At 45.3% G+C, this 18,907-nt stretch overlaps 1 protein-coding gene across 14 annotated transcripts in view; it reads right to left on the bottom strand.

Moving 5' to 3' along the window:
• Positions 1-2,889: 2,889 nt before the first annotated feature.
• The window catches only part of MTA3 (metastasis associated 1 family member 3), a 116,752-nt gene continuing 100,734 nt past the window's right edge, over positions 2,890-18,907 (bottom strand). For 3 of the 14 annotated variants that reach the window (XR_001880817.1, XM_017848907.1, XM_017848906.1), the window contains 3 exons: positions 16,455-16,502; positions 7,595-7,668; positions 2,890-6,473 (listed from right to left, as the gene is read on the bottom strand). Coding sequence is in view for 10 of the 14 variants with exons in the window: in XM_017848907.1 (XP_017704396.1) it covers positions 7,605-7,668; positions 16,455-16,502 (112 nt within the window). In the remaining 4 variants the exon portion in view is untranslated. Of the gene's footprint in view, positions 6,474-7,594; positions 7,669-8,359; positions 8,428-8,968; positions 9,107-16,454; positions 16,503-18,907 lie in introns of those variants that run through there. The other 11 variants (XR_001880816.1, XR_001880815.1, XM_017848916.1 and 8 more) reach the window with 8 other exon arrangements.

The raw sequence follows: 18,907 nt of genomic DNA on the forward strand, positions 1-18,907 counted from the left end.
CCAGGGCTCTGGGAAAGAATGTGGTCATCTGTTGGGAATGAAGAGAATCAAGAACCATCCTTTAAAATATCCCTGCAATTAAGGGGAACATGTAGGAAAACCCAGTGAAATGCTCAGAAAACAAACAAACAAACAAAAAACCTTTAAGCAGGAAAAAAACAGGACTGCAGAAGAAAAGAAGTCAAGGCAATCTTCACCCAAGTAAAGAGATTGCCCACTAAAAAGAACAGAATCCAGCCATCTTTTATGAAGGTAAAAGTCAAACATAAAATACCCAGACAGTCTGCAAAGTGCCTCCTGCAAGAACAGAGCATCATGCAGGAACAGAGCATTTTCAAAAGTGTTTCCTAATTACATATTGAAGAGAGTTGATCTGAAAACCAGTGTCCATGTCTGACACTGTCTGGTCAATTAACACTGGATGGACAACCTGGATTAACAATGCACTGTCTGGGTCTGTTTTTTAAAAGCTTTTCAAAAAGTGATAGGTTGTCATTGTATGAAATTTAATCATATGCAAAACATGTTCTCTATCATTTATGGATTCATACATATGCATTAATCGTATAAAATCATGTATGGGATGATAAACACTAAATTAAAGAGAGTACTTCTAAGATGGAGGAAAATGGGAAGGGGCACACAGGTGACTTACCACTAGATCTGAAATTATCTTTGTAAAAAAAAATCTGAAAAACGACTATGAGTGACATCTGCATGTTACTTAGCATTGCTTTGAGTAGAGAATAAAGGGATCAGTGTTAACGAAGGAAGAAAATTCATATGGCTACAACAGCTTCAAATGCTCAAGAAAGCTCAAAGAGGATGACTCAAGAATAGCACTGGATTTAACAATTAGAAGGTCATTAAATGTGACTTTATTGACAGCAATTTCAGTGAGTGGATGGGGGTGGGGGCAGAATGGAAGCCATAAAGTGCTATAATGGGTTGAGGAATTAATGAGATTTGAAGTAATGGAGACAACTCTTCCCCTTTCAACAAATGTGCCAGTAAAAGGAGAGAAGATAATAGCTTTAGATGAAACTAAGCAGAGGACAGATGTTTTGGTGGTTTGACTGTTCTGTTATTTGGTGGATTGGATGAAGAGATTTTAAATACAGGAGGAGAAGGGAGAAAAGAAATATACTGGGGAGGAGGGGAATGATGTTGGGGACTGGTATGTACCAGGCCTTATTCTAAGCATTTTACAGATATTAATTCTTTTAGTCCTGATGAGGGAGATTCCATTATTATCCAGTTTTACAGATGGAAACACTGAGGCACAAAGAGGTTGAATAATTTGCCCAAGGTCATCCAGCTAGTAAGTGGCAGTCTGGCCTGAGTCAGGACACTATTGCAAGGCCCTAAGGGGGCGGAAGGATGAATCCAGCTCATGGGTGGCAGGAGGGTCTGTCCCCAGAAGATAGAAGGCTGCCTCCTTGAGCTGGAGCAATGGCACTATTTCAGTAGCTCTTGGGACAGAGGGAATAAAGCTGAAGGGATTCTTAGAAGCTGCAGCTCTCAGGGGATAAGAGCTTAAAAAGTGGCAAAGGATTGGAAGAGTTGGTTCTGGAAAGAAGAAAACAAGCTCCCAAAGAAGAACATAGAAAAGGGTCACTAAGCAAGTGGATCAAAGGGGCCTGGTGAGTTGAGCACCCTGATGAGTTAAGCTGTGAGGTCCTGAATGGGTGGTATGGTTCCTCTAGCAACCTCTGCACCCAGGAGCAGAATCAGAAGAAACAGAGGGTAAAACTTCTCCAGGGAGGGGCAGAAGAAACCTCCTAGGAAGGCTGATGATCAAAACCCAGTCCTGGTGTGGAGCTTAAGGTCAGCCCCCTTGAGAGGTATGGCATGCAACACTCCAAGCTACAGAGGAGCTTCCAGGAAAAGGGAGGTGATATTTGATTTTGCATTAAAAGCCTTAATTAAACAAACAAACACTAAGAAGGCCAGGCGCAGTGGCTCATGCCTGTAATCCCAGCACTTTGGGAGGCCAAGGAGGGCAAATAACCTGAGGTCAGGAGTTCGAGACCAGCCTGGCCAACATGGTGAAACCCCCATCTCCACTAAAAATACAAAAATTAGCCGGGCATGGTGACGTGCGCCCATAGCCCCAGTGACTTGGGAAGCTGAGACATGAGAATCGCTTAAACCCAGAAGGTGGAGGTTGCAGTGAGTTGAGATCACACCACTGCACTCCAGTCTGGGTGACAGAGCAAGACCATGTCTGAAAAAAAGAAAAAGAAAAAGAAAAAAATAAGCTTAGTGTCTCCTTTTAAGAAAATATTTCAGAAAGCCCAGTAAACAAGAGTCACAAATATATGTACTTCACAAACACAGGCTGGAGGGGTCCCAAGGGAGCCAAACTTCACCCCCTACCCCCATAATGACCTTGGCACAGCAGCTGAGACAGTCTACACAGTCAGCCAGCCAAACAGCAAACCCTATGCTGGGGCACAGCAGCCTTCCTCAGTGCACCACCCGAACACCCCAGCACCCAGCCCCACAACCCAGCACTGGCCACAGCAGGGCATGAGTCACACTGCAGGGTAGTTCACAAGAAAAAGGCTGCCTATTGCACCGCATACATCCAGGCCTAGGGGCACAGGATCAAAGGCCTCCTACTGGGATGACCTGGCCTCGTGAAACTTCCATGTCCCTAGGATGTGGCTTATGAGACAGCAGAAGAAGATGCAGACCCTGGGGAAAGGCCGCTGAGAGTCTCAGTGCAGCTGGGGCACAGCAGACCAACTGGCCTGGCCTATTACCTCCCCGGGGCCCTCGGAGCTCAAGGTTCTGAAACAAGGACCACCTGATGCTAGACCTAGGGGTACACACACAGTCTTACACCTGAGTCACCATCCTAGTAAAGAACAGCATAAAACCAGGCAAAATTTCCAGGAATTTATTGGAAACACAATACAAATTAGTTAGTAGATGGCATCTTCTTACAGACAGACAGTCCACACTGTGGTATCATGCTCAGAACGAATTATCCTGGGGAAACACTCATGAGCATGGGTGCGTGCTCTGGGTTAGCTTCCCTGGCAGGGAAAATCAGAGACATGGTGCAGAGGAACAAGAGGGGTGGACAAAAAACTGGGACATGGCCTTCCTGGGGGGAATGGTGAGGAGGGGCTGCTAACTGGGTAAATTCCCCCAAAGGAAAACAGGGACAACAGTAAAGAATAAAGGCTTCCCCCTCCCTCCCCAAAACCATTTCCTCCATGGCAGAGTAAAACAGAATCTCCAAACACCCACGGGGCAGCTCCTCCGCCTCCCCTCGCCAGGGACTTAGGACAGCAGTGGGGCATGAACACCAGGCTCAGACATGACACCGAGTGCACTGAGGCCATGCACAGCCCCACCTGCTTGCCCTCAGCCCACTGTTCTGCTCTGCTCTGAGTGGCAGGGGACTGACCTGGTGGGTTGCCTGTCCCAGGCTCCCAGGGCAGCTGCTTCCAACTGGGTTTCACTATTGTGAGGCACTTGCAGGACTCTGGAGGCCAAAAGGAGGGGAGAAGCTGGGGCCCCCTCTCTCCGCCTGGGGAAATGTTTCTGACAAGAACTGTGGCTTCTCAAGGCTCCAGCTCCCACCAGACAGGTCCGCGGTATGGCAGGTCCCCCAGTGGCCTTGGCCCCAGGCTCTGGTGATGTGTCCTCCCATGGTGCCCAGCCAGTTTCAGGATGGGGGCAGCTTGCTGTTGCTGTTCCCACCTCTGGGTTGCCCCTCACTCCCCTCTTTTGCCTCTCAGCTTTTCTTGTTTTGTGTTAAACAAATCTCTGGATGAAAACCCCCATTTGAAATCCATTTTCCTGGGTGGGCCCTGAGCAATGGAAACTGGGCTGTGCACAAGGGGAATTGTGAAGGGCAGGCTGAGACCTTCCGACAACACCCTCCAGCCGGCCCTCCTCTCCTGTGCACCTTTAAGAAGTGAAGGGTGGGCAGGCGGTGACTGAGCCAGAGGGGGAGACGCCCTGCAGAGCCTGTGTCCTCACCCCAGGGGCATGTCTGCTGGGGACTGAGCAGACAGTCTCTGCACATCCACCCATGTGCTCACTGAACCACAGTGACATGCCACTGACACACAGCAGCGACACCGTGGCCCCAGAAAGGGAGGAAGTGGTTGGGAAACCCTCTCAGCACCAAATGCTTCCAACAGCAAAGGCATGGACTAGAGGCGCCTTGGCATCCTTCCTCCATTGCCTGGGGGATTCTGTCAGAACCAGGGGGCAGTTTCCAGAGACAAAGGGAGAGCTTGAAGTCTCAGTCAATATAACCCTCCTGGGATGATGGGTCTGCAGAACCATGAACTTTACTTACAAGAGGAAGGAAAAGCCTGCTTGGCACATGTAGCTCGAACAAGCTGTGCTTTTCCCAAAGCCAAATTTCAACTGGGTAGACAGGAGGGGCCTCCCTTCTCCTGCTTCAGACCTGGCCTGACTCCTGTCTCCAAATCTCTTGGGCCTGGGTGAGAGGGCCTCTCCCAAAAGGCAGAGAAAATGAAGCTGGCAGCTGAGTCATGGGTAGCTAACTGTTTCCAGAATCTGCAGTCATCACTTAACAGGGGTTCAGAAAGAAAGTGAAAGGGTGAGGGAAGCATTTCCCCTTCTGGGTCCAAGTATGACGATAAATCCAGAGCAGGGCACAGACAGACAACTTTCCTGTGTCTTTCTCTTTAGGGAAGAAACATCCCACCTGATGCAGCACTTGGAGAGCAAAGACCTCCTCCCAGGTCTCTGCTGAAGGGACCCGTCAGGGAACCCTGAGAACACCTGCCTGCCACCTCCAACCATCTCACCAAATGCTTCTGACACAGGCCCCACCCTCAGGGCCCCAAGCCAAGACCCAGTACAGCTCCAAGAGTGGGTGGCGGTAGAAATGTCCCATGATCACCCTTGCAGAAGCCTAAGATGAGAACCAACTCCTCCTCAGAAAAGAAGCTGTGATGTCTGCAAAGCCGCCCTCCACCTCACACACCATGCTCTCTCTGCCAAGCGGAGCCCAGCCTCCGAGGACACAGACATCTAGAGCATCATTATCCTTACTGTGTTACCTCGTTCTTCCCAGGGGGTCAATTCAAGTGTAGCCACTCTGTCTTGCAACAACTTGGCTATCTGGGCCTCTCATACCTGCTATCCAGCTGTCTCCCAGTAACCCCAGAGATGGCTGGGAGGTCAGACTCCAGCTGTCTTTCATGGGACTGTGACCCTGTGCCCCATGGCCTATGCCTGCAAACAGAGGGCAGGGGAGTTGCCAGCCTTACATCTGCCCAGGGAGCTCATCGAGTGCTGAGCTATTCCTATCCTTGCAGTTGCCAGCACAGAGCAGCTGAGTGGCCAACTGTGATGCCACCGAGGGCTGGTGCCGAGGGCAGGTAGGAAACGCCAAGAGTCCAAGCCAGAAGAGCAGACAGGTCCCTGGGGCCTAGGTCACATGTGCTCACAGGATGTTGGGCTGGAGGGGTGGGGTCATGGGGTTGGCCATACAGACTCATACCCACACACACAGTTCTCTCACTCCACGCCCCTAGGCCAGAGCCTATCTGCTTAAAATGAAACTAGGTCATTTGTGGCCTGCTGAAGGACCCACCTGGCAGCAGTTCTTTATCAGCTGGTTTGGCTGCAAGGGAACAGGGCAGTAAGCAAACGGCTTGTCACAGTGATACACACGCTTGGCGCTTTTAACACCTGCTCTTGCTGGAGCCGTCTGGGACCAAGCAGAGCCAGGCAGAACACCAGCTTCTCTCCAACTACAAAACACAGATGATGAGTTTACAGGCTTATCTTTTGTCAGAACCTCTGGCAACTCTGTTCCTTGGAGGAGTAGGAGGGAGGGTCACATATAGGAATGCCAGGGGCAAACAGCAGATTCCCCCATTTCAAAAAAAAAAAAAAAGGATGAAGCCTATGGAGAAAAAGCTGAGTGATGGTAACAGCAAGGACAGGGAAATACCATGAACCTCATAAACACTGGCACATTTCTTAAGAAAAATCCATTCAGAAAGATGCCATGGCCCTCCTGTACATATTTAGTAACTATACAGCATAAGACCGAGCTAAGCGGACACATGCAGGGTGACAGCGGCTCTGAGCTCGCAGCAGCCCCACTGCCAAGTGGCCGCTGTTGCTGGGAGGGGCGCAGGGCGCTGCCGAAGGGAGGAGGTGGAGGGGTTCCCTCAGCCCCTCACTTCTCAGCAGGTCTCGCTCTGTAACAGCGAGGTCTCTGACAAGAAAGCGAAGTGCTGCTGATCCACACGTGGAGACACAGGATTTGGAACGTGCACTCCCACAGTTCTTCCCCGCCCCATTGCGTCTCCATGGATGCACGCAGAGGTCTCCCACTGAAATGTACTGGGAGTGGGGCTGCCTCCTTCCCAGGCACGACTGTGAACATCAGCAGGACAGTGCAGCAAGTCTTGGATTGTAGAATGAATCAGGGAAAGCTCAGTCTGACACACAGCACGTGAGTTCTAGAAAAGGGAAGAAACAGGGTGAAGGTTAAACAAGTCCTGATGGTGGAGGCAAGATGAAAGGGAGGATGGACTCTGCCCTCCCAACATCACAACCTTCAGGGAAAGGAGGTTCAGCAGTAGGTCAAAGAAAATCTCATGACTAGGCCAGGTGTGGTGGCTCACACCCATAATCCCAGCACTTTGGGAGGCCGAGGCTGGTGGATGGCTTGAGGCCAGAAGTTCAAGACAGTCTGGACAACATAGCAACACTCTGTCTCTACAAAAATAAAAATAAAAAATTAGCTAGGTGTGGTGGTGCATGCCAGCTACTCAGGAGGTCAGCTACTGACCAGTAGTCCCAGCTACTCCGGAGGCTGAGGTGGGAGGAATGCTTGAGCTCACAAAGCCAAGGCTGCAGTGAGCTGTGATCGCACCACTGCACTCCAGCCCAGGCGACAGAGCAAGACCTTGTCTGAAAAAAAAAAAAAACAGGCTCACAACGTAGTTTAACGCTGGATCAAAGGGAAAGTTTAATTAAGGCCAATAAAATATATAATTGATACTGAAGGATGGAAAGATCTTAAAAGCTGGGTTTTGAATAGGCGGGTTTAGTGGTCACTGGAAAGGTGTTACAGTACACCAGGCAAGAGACGAGACTCATGGAACTTCCCTGACGGATACTAAGGAATGGGGAACACAGTTGGCTGGGAGGAGGCACGATCTCATCTGAGCTCATCATAATTAATCATAATGATGTGGGCACCCAGAGGCTATGAACACATTTCTTGTAGGAGGGGAGTGAACCTCACTCTCCCACAGTGTCAGGAACTATTCCTATGCCCCTCACTCCCACCCCCTCCACTTCCCTGAAAACCTTCAACTCTGACCATCTGGAGACTACAGTAGAAACGAGTAAATGAAAAAGCAGAAGTGGCCTGCAAACCACATCACCACCGTGTTGTATTACTCAGAAAGTTGTGAAAGCTTTTACTTAGTTATTAGGAAAGTGGCTAGGAGGGAAGTGGGGTTCCTACTTCTTGAAGAAGTATCTTATCTTGCTGAGAAGAGGTAAGATGCTCAGATATTCTCTGCCCCAGGCACACCACCCTGCAGCCAGGAAATGACCCAGCAATGCTCACCTTCACAGCCTCAGGGCATGCCGAGGAAGGGCTGCAGGATGCAGCAGAGCTGTGCTTTCACTTCATGAGCTTTTCTAGGATAGGGAAGATATATATACCCAACTTGGTATTTGATATGAGCTCAGCAAATATGTGTTAAATAAAGGCCCAGATAAATTCAGTTTAGGAATCAGGCTAACCTTGCTTTATTGAACACACTGTAGGTTATGTAACTGTCTTATTTAACTTTCAGCAGAATCTTGGGAGTGTCAGAGAGGTTAAGAACTTGCTCAAGGTCATAGTAAGTAAGCTGAGGAGTCAAGATTTGAATTTATATCTTAATTTGGGTCAAGGTTTTCTTACTACACCAAGCTGCTCATTCTCCATCCAGCCTAGTGTTCTGCTAACAGCGCAGTAAGAGCATCCTGACCTCCTCAGTGTCTAAATGGAAGGTTATGTATGTGTCAGCGTCTCCTAGGAGCTACTCTCTCTTTTTGTATTTAGTGGAGCAGGAGCTCTGTCATTCATCTGTCTAAACCCTTATGGAATTAAATCACCTACCAAAAGAGCTGCTTTTAATAGTTTCCCAAGTTTCTAGCCCGCCATGGAAAATTGTGCTTTTATTTGTGCCAATCTTGCCTGCTGCAGTTTCAGAGACAACCCTCTTCTCCTAGCATCTCAGGTTCTGGTGCCCAGGCTCCAATCTGCCTTCTCCACCCTGGCCACAGTTTTCAATTGAGACAGGCCACCTCTCTGTATTCTACGCTGAAGAATCCCAGTACTTACCACCTGCCCTTATAAGGTTATCACTTCACTATCCTCCGCTCAGAGCTTCCCCAGATCCTCTGCATTTCCTTGAAGCAGGAACAAGAACCAGATACAGAGACTCAGCACAATAGCACAGGCAGAGAGCCCCAGGAAAGGTCTGTATCAATTCTCAGTCTCCTTCCTAGACCATGATGTAGCCCAAATCATTTCTCTTTTTGTTTATTTATTCTCAAATGTGTTAACCTATATTTGCCACTTTGGTATGTACTCACCCTGACTGACAGGCACTTATTTGGTTTTTTTTTTTTGTTGTTGTTGCAAAATTTTCCCTAATGGTTTGACTACTCAGAAGTACTTGAAGTCCATGGACTCGGAGATTCTGCACTTGAATCAACCAGTCCAGTGAAAACAGCCTAGCCAGCTAGTTGCTGGCTTCTGAGTTAGTTTCCTTCCCTTCTCAAAATCAGAGAAGAAACCATCATCAGAATTTTAGAGACTAGAAAGCAGATAAATGAGTGAAAACAGACTATGCACTCAAGACAGACAGACTTGAAGTTTCAATGTGGAAGGCTGAGGACCCAATTTGTCCAGAGAACCCCAAAGGGCTCATGAAATGATACCAGGTACCTCTGGAAGTGGGGGAGGGGACTGAAGCAAGGAAGAGGAGTTAAAGGCTCTTTGAGAAGCAGCTGGATCCCAAGAAGCTCTCCCGACTCCACACCACCAGGCAACTGGCTATGTCCCACCAGTCGGGACATTTATTCTCTGAAGAGGACAAAAACAAGTTTCAGGCCTAGGGGGCACTAGGTACCATGCACAGCTAAGGACAAGGCTACAATTCTAACAGAGAGAGATCAAGTGAACCTATGTCCACTTAATGGTGAGCCTCCAGTCTTCTTCCCATGAAGCTCTCAGAATGCAGGTAACAAACCTTTATCCTCTGGGGAACAGATAGGAAGAAACTTCTCTGGGGAATCTGACAAGCCCATGATAAAATACCTAAAGAAACTGACATTTATGGTCCAAACACCAGGCCAACCTGATCACCCTACAGTGAATTGCACTACAGGTTCTGCCAAGAACAGGCACAGAGGTTTCACTCTGATTTTTAGTCTCCTACTTTTAAACATTATTTGACAACAAAGGTCACCAGGGGAAAAAAAAAAAAAAAAAAAGCCCTCTAACACAAGTGTTACAGACCAAATAACAAATAATCAACAGAAGAATACAAATTGGAAGAAACAGAGAGAAGAAATATAGAAAAGAAAACTTAAAAAACAAAAAACATGGCTGGGCGCGGTGGCTCACGCCTGTAATCCCAGCACTTTGAGAGGCCAAGGCAGGCAGATCACGAGCTCAAGAAATCAAGACCAGCCTGGCCAACATAGTGAAACCCCATCTCTACTAAAAATATAAAAATTAGTTAGGTGTGGTGGCACGTGCCTGTAATCTCAGCTACTCAGGAGGCTGAGGCCAGAGAATCACTTGAACCCAGGAGGCGGAGGTTGCAGTGAGCCGAGATTGTGCCACTGCACTCCAGCCTGGCGACCGAGTGGGACTCCATCTCAAAAATAAATAAATAAATAAATAAATAAATAAATAAAATAAAAATAAAAAGCCACTATCATTAATATCCTCAGAGAAGAAAAGATACAGTATCCATGAAACATAAATAGTATGTTATTTTTTCTTAACTGAGAGAAACAGGAGGGGGAAGCACATGGAAGGACTGAGGAGTTCTGCTTCCTATCATGGTAGGCTATTTGCCTAACCCTCCAGCCAGTAGCAGTGATAAACTCTGGACAAAATATAAAGAACAACTGTTTGAGGCCAGGTGTGGTGACTCACGCCTGTAATCCCAGCACTTTGGGAGGTTGAGGTGGGAGGATCACTTGAGGTCAGGAGTTCACGACCAGCCTGGCTAACACGACGAAACCCCGTCTCTACTAAAAATACAAAAATCAGCCAGGCATGGTGATGGCCACCCAAAATTCTAGCTACTTGGGAGGCTGAGGCAGGAGAATTGTTTGAACCCAGGAGGCGGAGGTTGCAGTGAGCCGAGATCATGCCACTGCACTCCAGCACGGGTGACAGAGCGAGACTCTGTCTCAAAAATACAACATAATAAATTTTTTAAAAAAGAACAACTGTTTGAAAGTATTAGAGAGCAACCAAAATCAGGTAAAAATTGGAGGGGCTATGAACCTAGAAAAAAGTGAGACAAGGTAAGAAAAAGTAAGACAAGGTGAGAGCCACTTTTAAGTGTCTTTGCCTGTGAGCACGTTCATGCAGTACGAGATGAATATATTTCAGGCAGAAAGCTACAGTCTACTAGGCTGAGGAATCAGAAGTCAGAGTTTCAAGCAGCCAATGCAGCTGGAAACTGAGGGAAGAGATCTTACAGAGGAAGGAGACACAGAAGGGGGAGCCCTCAAATCTACATACAAACTCCCCTCACATTACTTGCTTATTTCTGAACTATGTAAGTACAGGGTGAGATTCCCAGGAGTCCAATGGAAAACATCAGCTAGAAGGCTCAAAGAGCCGAGCAGTGACTTCAGGAGCTGTCCAGTGCTGCGAAGACAGAATTTGGAGTTCAAATTCTGTGAAGTTAAAGGGGCCTGGTGAACAACTTGGTCTTTCCACTGACATCCCATGGGAATAAGGACAAAATTGAAATAGGTGAGGCTTAGTAAAGCTTTAAACCAAACCTCCACAGAATCAAAGTGATCCACCAATGTAAGTCCTTTCTAGAACAAAATTTACCACTCTGCAAAGGAAAATAACAGAATCCTGAGTCTTTATAACTCATGATTCAACTGACCCAGTATGCATTTAAAAATGATTGGACATAGCCAGGTGCAGTGGCTCATGCCTGTAATCCCAGCACTTTGGGAGGCCGAGGCGGGTGGATTGCCTGAGGTCAAGAGTTCGAGACCAGCCTGGCCAACATGGTGAGACCCCATCTCTACTAAAAACACAAAATTAGTCAGGCATGGTGGCGCATTCCTGTAATCCCAGCTACTCAGGAGGCAAGGCTGGAAAATCGCTTGAACCTGGGAGGCAGAGGCTGCAGTGAGCTGAGAATGCGCTATTGCATTCCAGCCTGGGCAACAAGAGCCAAACTCTGTCTCAAAAAAAAAAAAAAAAAAAAAAAAAAAAAAAAACAGATTAGACATGAGAAACAAGAAAATGCAACCCATAATCAAAAGAAAAAACAGTCCCTAGATTAATGGATAATTCAGATGTTAGAATTAGTAGATATGGACTTAAAATATTTACTATAAATATGCTAAAGAATCTATAGAAAAAGACAAGTATAATGGGTGACAAGGTGGGGAATTTTAGAAGTATAAAATAACTAAATGGAAATCTGAAAACTGAAAAATACAAAATCTAAAATGAAAAATGTGTTGGATGGGACTAATAGCAGCTTTGATACTGTAGAAGAAGTAATCAGTCAACTTGATGATAGAACTCTAAAAATCATCCAAAATGACAGAGTACACACTGTATGACTGCATTTATATATAATTCTAGAAAACAGGCTGGGCACGGTGGCTCACGCCTGTAATCCCAGCACTTTGGGAGACCAAGGCAGGTGGATCACGAGGTCAGGAGATGGAGACCATCCTGGTCAACACGGTGAAACCCCGTCTCTACAAAAATACAAAAAAAAAAAAAAAAAATTGGCTGGGTGTGGTGGCACACGCCTGTAGTCCCAGATGCTCAAGAGGCCAAGGCAGGGGAATCGCTTGAACCTGGGAGGCGGAGCTTGCAGCGAGCCGATCGTGCCACTTCACTCCAGCCTGGCGACAGAGGGAGACTCCGTCTCAAAAAAACAAAACAAAACAAAACCTAATTCTAGAAAATGTAACTGAACCTATAGTGGAAAAAAACACATCAGTGGTCACCTGGGGTGAGGTGGGGAGATGGGGAGGGCAGGTGGGAGGATTATAATGGGGTGCAAGAAAACTGTTGAGGGTAATGATTAAGTTTATTATTTTGATTGTGGTGATGGTTTCCTGCTGTATATACTTCAAAACTTATTGTTTATTTTAATAATATACAGTTTACCAAATGACAATGATATCTTAATAAAGCTATTAAAATGGTAATGAAAAATGGCTTTGTAGGTGGGATATAAACAAGCTCTGTGGGAGTTACATAATAACTGGTTACATGTTGGTCAAAGAGAGAGATTCTGTTTTCTGAGGCCTGCTCTTGAGGCTTTAAGTGCCCCAACAGTGTAACAAGCACTATGGGAGTTATCAGCCAGGAATTTCCCTTGTGCTTGTTAGACTGTTGGGGGCCCCTCAAAGCTTCAAGAGCAGGCCTCAGAAAGCAGAATCTCTCTCCTTGACCTTCTCCTGCCCCCCTTTCACCTGCTCCTTTTTCTCCCCAAGGCAGACCTTAGAAACCAAAAACATATGCTAGTCTTCCACACCCCACCCCGTGCCTTTCTGTCTTGGAGCTCTGACCTACCTTGTCTTATGTTGGTCAAAAGACCCTCATTTCAGAAGGGATCCTGCCCCCCAGAGGAAGGAATGCTACACAGAGAGGTCAAGAAGAATTTGAATAGAAGGCCAGGTGCAGTGGCTCATGCCTGTAATCCCAGCTCTTTAGGAGGCTGACGCAGGCAGATCACCTGAGGTCAGGAGTTTCAGACCAGCCTGGCCAACACGGTGAGATTCCGTCTCTACGAAACATACAAAAATTAGCTGGGCATGGTGGCATGCACCTGTGGTCCTAGCTACACGGGAGGCTGACAGGAGAATCGCTTGAACCCGGGAGACAGAGGTTGCAGTCACCTGAGATCATGCCACTGCACTCCAGCCTAAGTGAGAGAGTAAGACTCCATCTCAAAAAAAAAAAAAAAAAGAAGAAGAACCTGAACAGACAAGACTTGCTGCATGTCCCCACTCAGTCCATTTGTATTAGGTCATACCATTTTTGTCCAATCGCATTTCTACATGGTTGTTAATCGTGTCTATCCAATGAAGTCTCCATAAAAGGCCCAAGTGGGCAGAGTTTGGAGCTGCTGGAGAGCCGAATGTGTGGAGATTCTGGAAGGGTGGCGTGCCTGGAGAGGGCATGGAAGGTGCATACCCCTTCTCACATGCCTCGCCCTGTGCATCTCTGCATCTGTATTTGTCATAATATCCTTCATAATAGATGGGTAAACATGTTTCTCCTGTTCTAGGATCTACTCTAGCACATTAATTTAACCCAAGGAAGGAGTTGTAGAATTCCTGATTTATAGCCAGACGGTCAGAATCACAGGAAAAACAGCCTGGGGCTTGTGACCGGCACTGGAAGTCAGGTGGCAGTCTTATGGGACTGGGCGAGCCCTCAGTCTGAAGGTTCTGACACTCTCCAGGTAGACAGTGTCAGAATTGAATTGGAGGATACCTAGTTTATGACTGCTGCAAAACTGATTGCTTGCTTGGTGTGTGGGGAAAAATCCCCACACATTTGGTCACAGAAGTCTTCTGTGTCAATTGTTGTTCAGTGAGAGGACAGAAAAATAAGCAACTGCTCTGAGTGTGTTTTTCCCCTTAATAGGATTTTTTAAATCTGTGCTCTAACAACATCTGCTGCCTTTAGAGATGCTGTAAGAATCATTCTATTTCAAGTTTAATAAAACCAGAAAAAAAGTTTGTTAAAAAACCTAAAAGCCACAAAAAAATAAAGAAAACTGGTGTCACCGTATTAAAATCAGACAAATATTTCAAGACAAGGAGTATTAACAGAGATAAAGAGGACCATTTCGAAAGGACATAAAAATCCTATATATAAATATACCCAATAACAGAATTTTTCAATACATGAAGCAAAAGTTGACAAACTAAAGGGATAAACAGATACATCTGGTTGGCATATAAAGTTAAGAAAGTCTCAGCTGGGTGCAGTGGCTCATGTCTGTAATCCCAGTACTTTGGGAGGCCAAGGCAGGAGAATGGCTTAAGGCTGGGAAATCGAGACCAGCTTGGGCAACACAGTGAGATCCCCTACCCCCATCTCCGTAAAATAAATTTTAAAACTATTTTAAAAAAGGTTGAGAAAGTCTCCTAGAAAGTAGAATAAAAAGACAGAGATGATAGGCTAGAGAGAAACAATAAGAAAATCAGAGGGCCAGTCCAGGAGGTCCAAACAATATCCTACCCTTTTTTTCCTGCTGAATGTTCAGTCCCAGATGACTTAAATGTGGTCAGCCCTATTTTCCCAAACACTTACTCTTGGTTTTGCTCACTGCCTGTCCTAGAGGAGCTCACTCAGTTAAGCTGGAATCAGAACATTACAGAAAGGGTCTTCTTAGGTCTCTTCTTTGGGAATCTCCATCTAACAAAGTTAACTTCAAGTCTGCACCTTGGTTTCAGATTAATCACTTTTCATACTCATTTATATATCATCACTTTTCATATTCATTTATATGTAAATAGTTGCTGATAAAAATAAATATCTGGCTGATAGAGGAAAATGCATAGATTATAACTCAGATGTTTTCTGAGCTTAAAGAGTGCTCAGTCATTTGAAAGGGAAAAGAGAAAACAGTGAAATAAAATAACAGTGAGCAGGGCTGAGAAGCTTTAAATGAACCCAGTGGAGGTTTCCAACTCAACTAGACTGTGACAAAGTCTTCCACTTCCATTGCCCTGGGGGCTCTGCAGACTCACAAGGCTTCTCCTCACTTCTTCAAGAGGACCCAAACAGATTGCTGAGGGGGATGCCTAAATCAATTGGTTTCTGGGGTTGTTCTTTACTTCCCTAGGGTGTCAAGAGACATTACCGTACTGATATCCCAATGGCTTTCTCAGACAGTTGTGCCGGCTCTTTTGATGATGAGTCAAACCTCTTCTAAGTCAAATCCTCTTCTCAGATACCTAATCCCCTCCCTCTGCTGTCTCCTTCCCTTTTTTTTTTTCGCAAACCTCTACTCCTCCTCCCAAAACATGTGAGACCTAGCTCTCAAGTCAGAGCTACACTTTCTTTCTCAGAGGTCACCTTCTATGGGTCACTGAGAATGGGGGAAGGGGAACAGAGGGTCAGGTTAGTTAGTTTACCTGCAGGTAAACAGAGACAATTATTGAGGAGGCAGTGAACCATGGACTGCTATCACTCTTCTAGGACCTCCATACTGCTGAGAGGGTCTCAAGTCCAAGCCTCTTAGGGAGTCACACACTAGTGCTTCCCTCAGAGACATGATAGAAGTACTCTCTGGGAGAAGCTGTGATATTAGTAAACCCAGGAATGGTCCCGGGGTGGCTAATTTGGCATCCTTCTAGAATATTCTAAAACACCAAGTTGTTGACTACTTATGCCTAATACAATTGGATCTGTCTTCCTCATGGCTTCAGAGGTGGAGAGATCATCTTCTGCCCTCAGACAATGCTTCAATAGTCCCAAAACCCTCTCAATACATAAGATACTCTGCTATATTGCTTCCCATTCAGTAACCCTGGGGGCATAATAGTCCTTTATCAAATATTTTTTTGAATCTTAAAGGTTTTAAAAATATATTTAACCAGGTTATGACACTACCCTTTGAGACGAGGAGAGCAGAGGTTAGTCTAGGGACACGTGAGTTCTTCCAGAGACAATGTTTTAAAAGATTTTTTAAAAACTGCAGTCTTTTGAAATGGCATGAGTTTTTGACAGAAGGCAGCCTGGGCCTAAGTATGCCTAAGAGTGCCATCAGCTGTCCCTGGCAGTCTATTTTTATTGGAATTTGTGAAGACAGCAGATGCATTCCCAGAGCTCACTCACTGGTACAATGGCTCTCACCACCACCCATTTCCCAGGGTTGGGATGCCAACAGTTAGAATTGTTGAATCACTGATTTCAGACTCAAGTCGTCAGAAGGACAATCTTCACACTCCAGATCATAATATTGTACTTACAGAGGCATCTACATCAGATACCCTCTTCCTGGAAGTCTCAAAAATGGTATACTCAATGCAGAAAATAAATAAGAAATATAAACAGGTCTACAGTGTACTCACATGCCCTAGGGGAAATAAGCCAGAGGACAGCAAATTCAGAAGGGCTTTTTTGTACAATTCATCACTTTCCTTGGCTCAGATGCCTTGACTCTGTCACACTGAAAACTCACCTCTCTTCTGAGCCTGTTGCTGACATGCTGAGTCCTGCTTCAGTACCCCTGGAACCAAAAGCCATGTCATCTTAGAAAAAGGTTAAGAACACCTCCAACCGATGGTCTCTATCACTTGTCTTTCTCAAGGTCCCCATCTGATAAAGACTGAGATAGCAGGCAATCGCCTTGTCCCTGTGCATTGGAATGGAAGATCTGCAGACTGAACAAAGCTCAAGTAGCTGTCACTGTGGGAAGAACCAAGGGCATCTTCTTAAGGGTCAGGAGAGGATGAGAGGCCTGTACAGCCCATCCGCCTTTCTTCTCTCCAGGATTCTTTCTGATTCAACCTTCGCTCTAAATAAGATTCTACTGTCTCAAGGTCAGGATGTTCTATCTCCTCTACTATAGGGTCTCTGATAGAGGAGCCCACAGGGAGCTAAGTGAGTCTTTCCTATAAACCTAAATTCCTGCCTTTAATGCTCCTCAAAATAACTTAATCCAAGGGCAGTTCCTCTTTATAGATACTGGGGCCCTCTAATGTACAAATATCCATTGGAATATAACCATCTACCTTCAAGCAAATCCATAAGTCATATTTTGAAAATCATACTTTTAGGTAAGAAATAAATATAGTTATAAGGAAGGTACTGAAATATTATTTATATACAGCTCTCAGGACTATAAAAATGGTTGATATCTTAGAAATTTTCCAAATAAAACTTTAATAGAAGCTATTCTTTAAGGCAGAGATAGAATCTTAACACTTGATGAATACCTACTATGAGTCAGAGACTATGCTGGGAAAGGATATAATTCGATTTAAATACATTTCACCTTTAGGTGATTCTGTGAATTTTCTCTTCTTTCTTTTTTTCCCTTCTCTCTCTAACACTAATAATATAGCCCCTATGCCCCAACTTCCAGAAGAATATAGTTCCTATACCCCCCAACTTTCATATTTGGTATATCGGCAGACGAGCTTTACATAAGCAGAAAATGACGGTGAAGGGGTTTTATTAAAAAGTGATGGCTTCAGCCAGGCACAGTGACTCATGCCTGTAATCCTAGCACTTTGGGAGGCTCAGGCAGGCAGATCACCTAAGGTCAGGAATTTGAGACACACCTGGCCAACATGGTTAAAGGCCATCTCTACTAAAAATACAAAAATTAGCTGTATTTTTGTGGTGATGGATGCCTGTAATCCCAGCTACTCTGGAGGCTGAGGCAGGAGAATCGCTTGAAACAGAAGGCAAAGGTTGCAGTGAGCTGAGATCGCACCACCGCACTCCAGCCTGGGACACAGGGCGAGTCTCCATATCAAAAATAAAGAAAGAAAGAAAGTGATGGCTTTATGGTCTGAGCAAAGAAAAATGCCCCACTATATTTCTCTATACATTCATAAACATATACCCATTTCCTATATAAAGAAAATATGAACATCTCCTATGTACAGGAATATGCAGTTTTATTAAGCTTTGCTTTATTGAGCTTTACAGATTCTGTGCTTTTTTAAAAATTGAAGCTTTGTGGCAACTCTGCATTGAACAAGTCTACTGATACCATTTTTCCAGCAGCACATGCTCACTTAATGTCTCTGTCACATTTTGGTAATTCTTACAATACTTCAAGCTTTTTCTTTATTATATCTGTTATGTTGATCTGTAATCAGTGATCTTTGATGTCACTATTGTAGTTGTTTTGGGCCACAAGCCACGCCCATATAAGACAGTAAACTTAATCAATAAATGTGTGTGTGCTTTTTTGAGGGGAGCTCTGAAAAAACTTTTTTTAAATAAAAAAGTAAATGCTGTGTGTCCTCTGACTGCTCCAGTGACTGTCCTTTCCCTGTCTTTTTCCCTCTCCTTGAGCATCTCTATTCTCTGAGACACGACAATATTGAAATTAAGCCAGTAAATAACCCTACAATGGCTTGTAAGTGTTCAAGCGAAAAGAAGGGTCGCACATCTCTCACTTTAAATCAAAAGCCAGAAATGATGAGCCTTCATGAGGAAGGCGTATTGAAAGCCAAGAGAGGTTGCAAGCCAGGCCTCTTGCACCAAACAGTTAACCAAGGGGTGAATGCAACTTGGAAAAGTTCTTGAAGGAAATTAAGAATGCTACTCCAGTGAACACATTAATGATACCAAAGTGAAACAATCTTACTGCTGATAAGGAGAAAGTGGCCTGAATATAAGATCAAACCAGCAACAACATTCCCTTAACCCAAAGCCTAATCCAGAGCAGGACCCTAACTCTCTTCAATTCTATGAAGACTGAGAGAGGTGAGGAAGCTGGAGAAAAAAAGTTTGAAGCTAGCAGAGGTTGGTACATGGGGTTTAAGGAAAAAAGCCATCACCATAAACATAAAAGTGCAAGTAAAGCAGCAAGTGCTGATGTAGAAGCTGCAGCAAGTTATCCAGATCTAGCTAAGATCACTGATGAAGGCAGCTACGCTAAACAACAGATTTTTT

This window comes from Rhinopithecus bieti, unplaced genomic scaffold (genome assembly GCF_001698545.2).
Source record: "Rhinopithecus bieti isolate Rb0 unplaced genomic scaffold, ASM169854v2 scaffold_28163, whole genome shotgun sequence".
NCBI classification, from domain to species: Eukaryota; Metazoa; Chordata; class Mammalia; order Primates; family Cercopithecidae; genus Rhinopithecus; species Rhinopithecus bieti.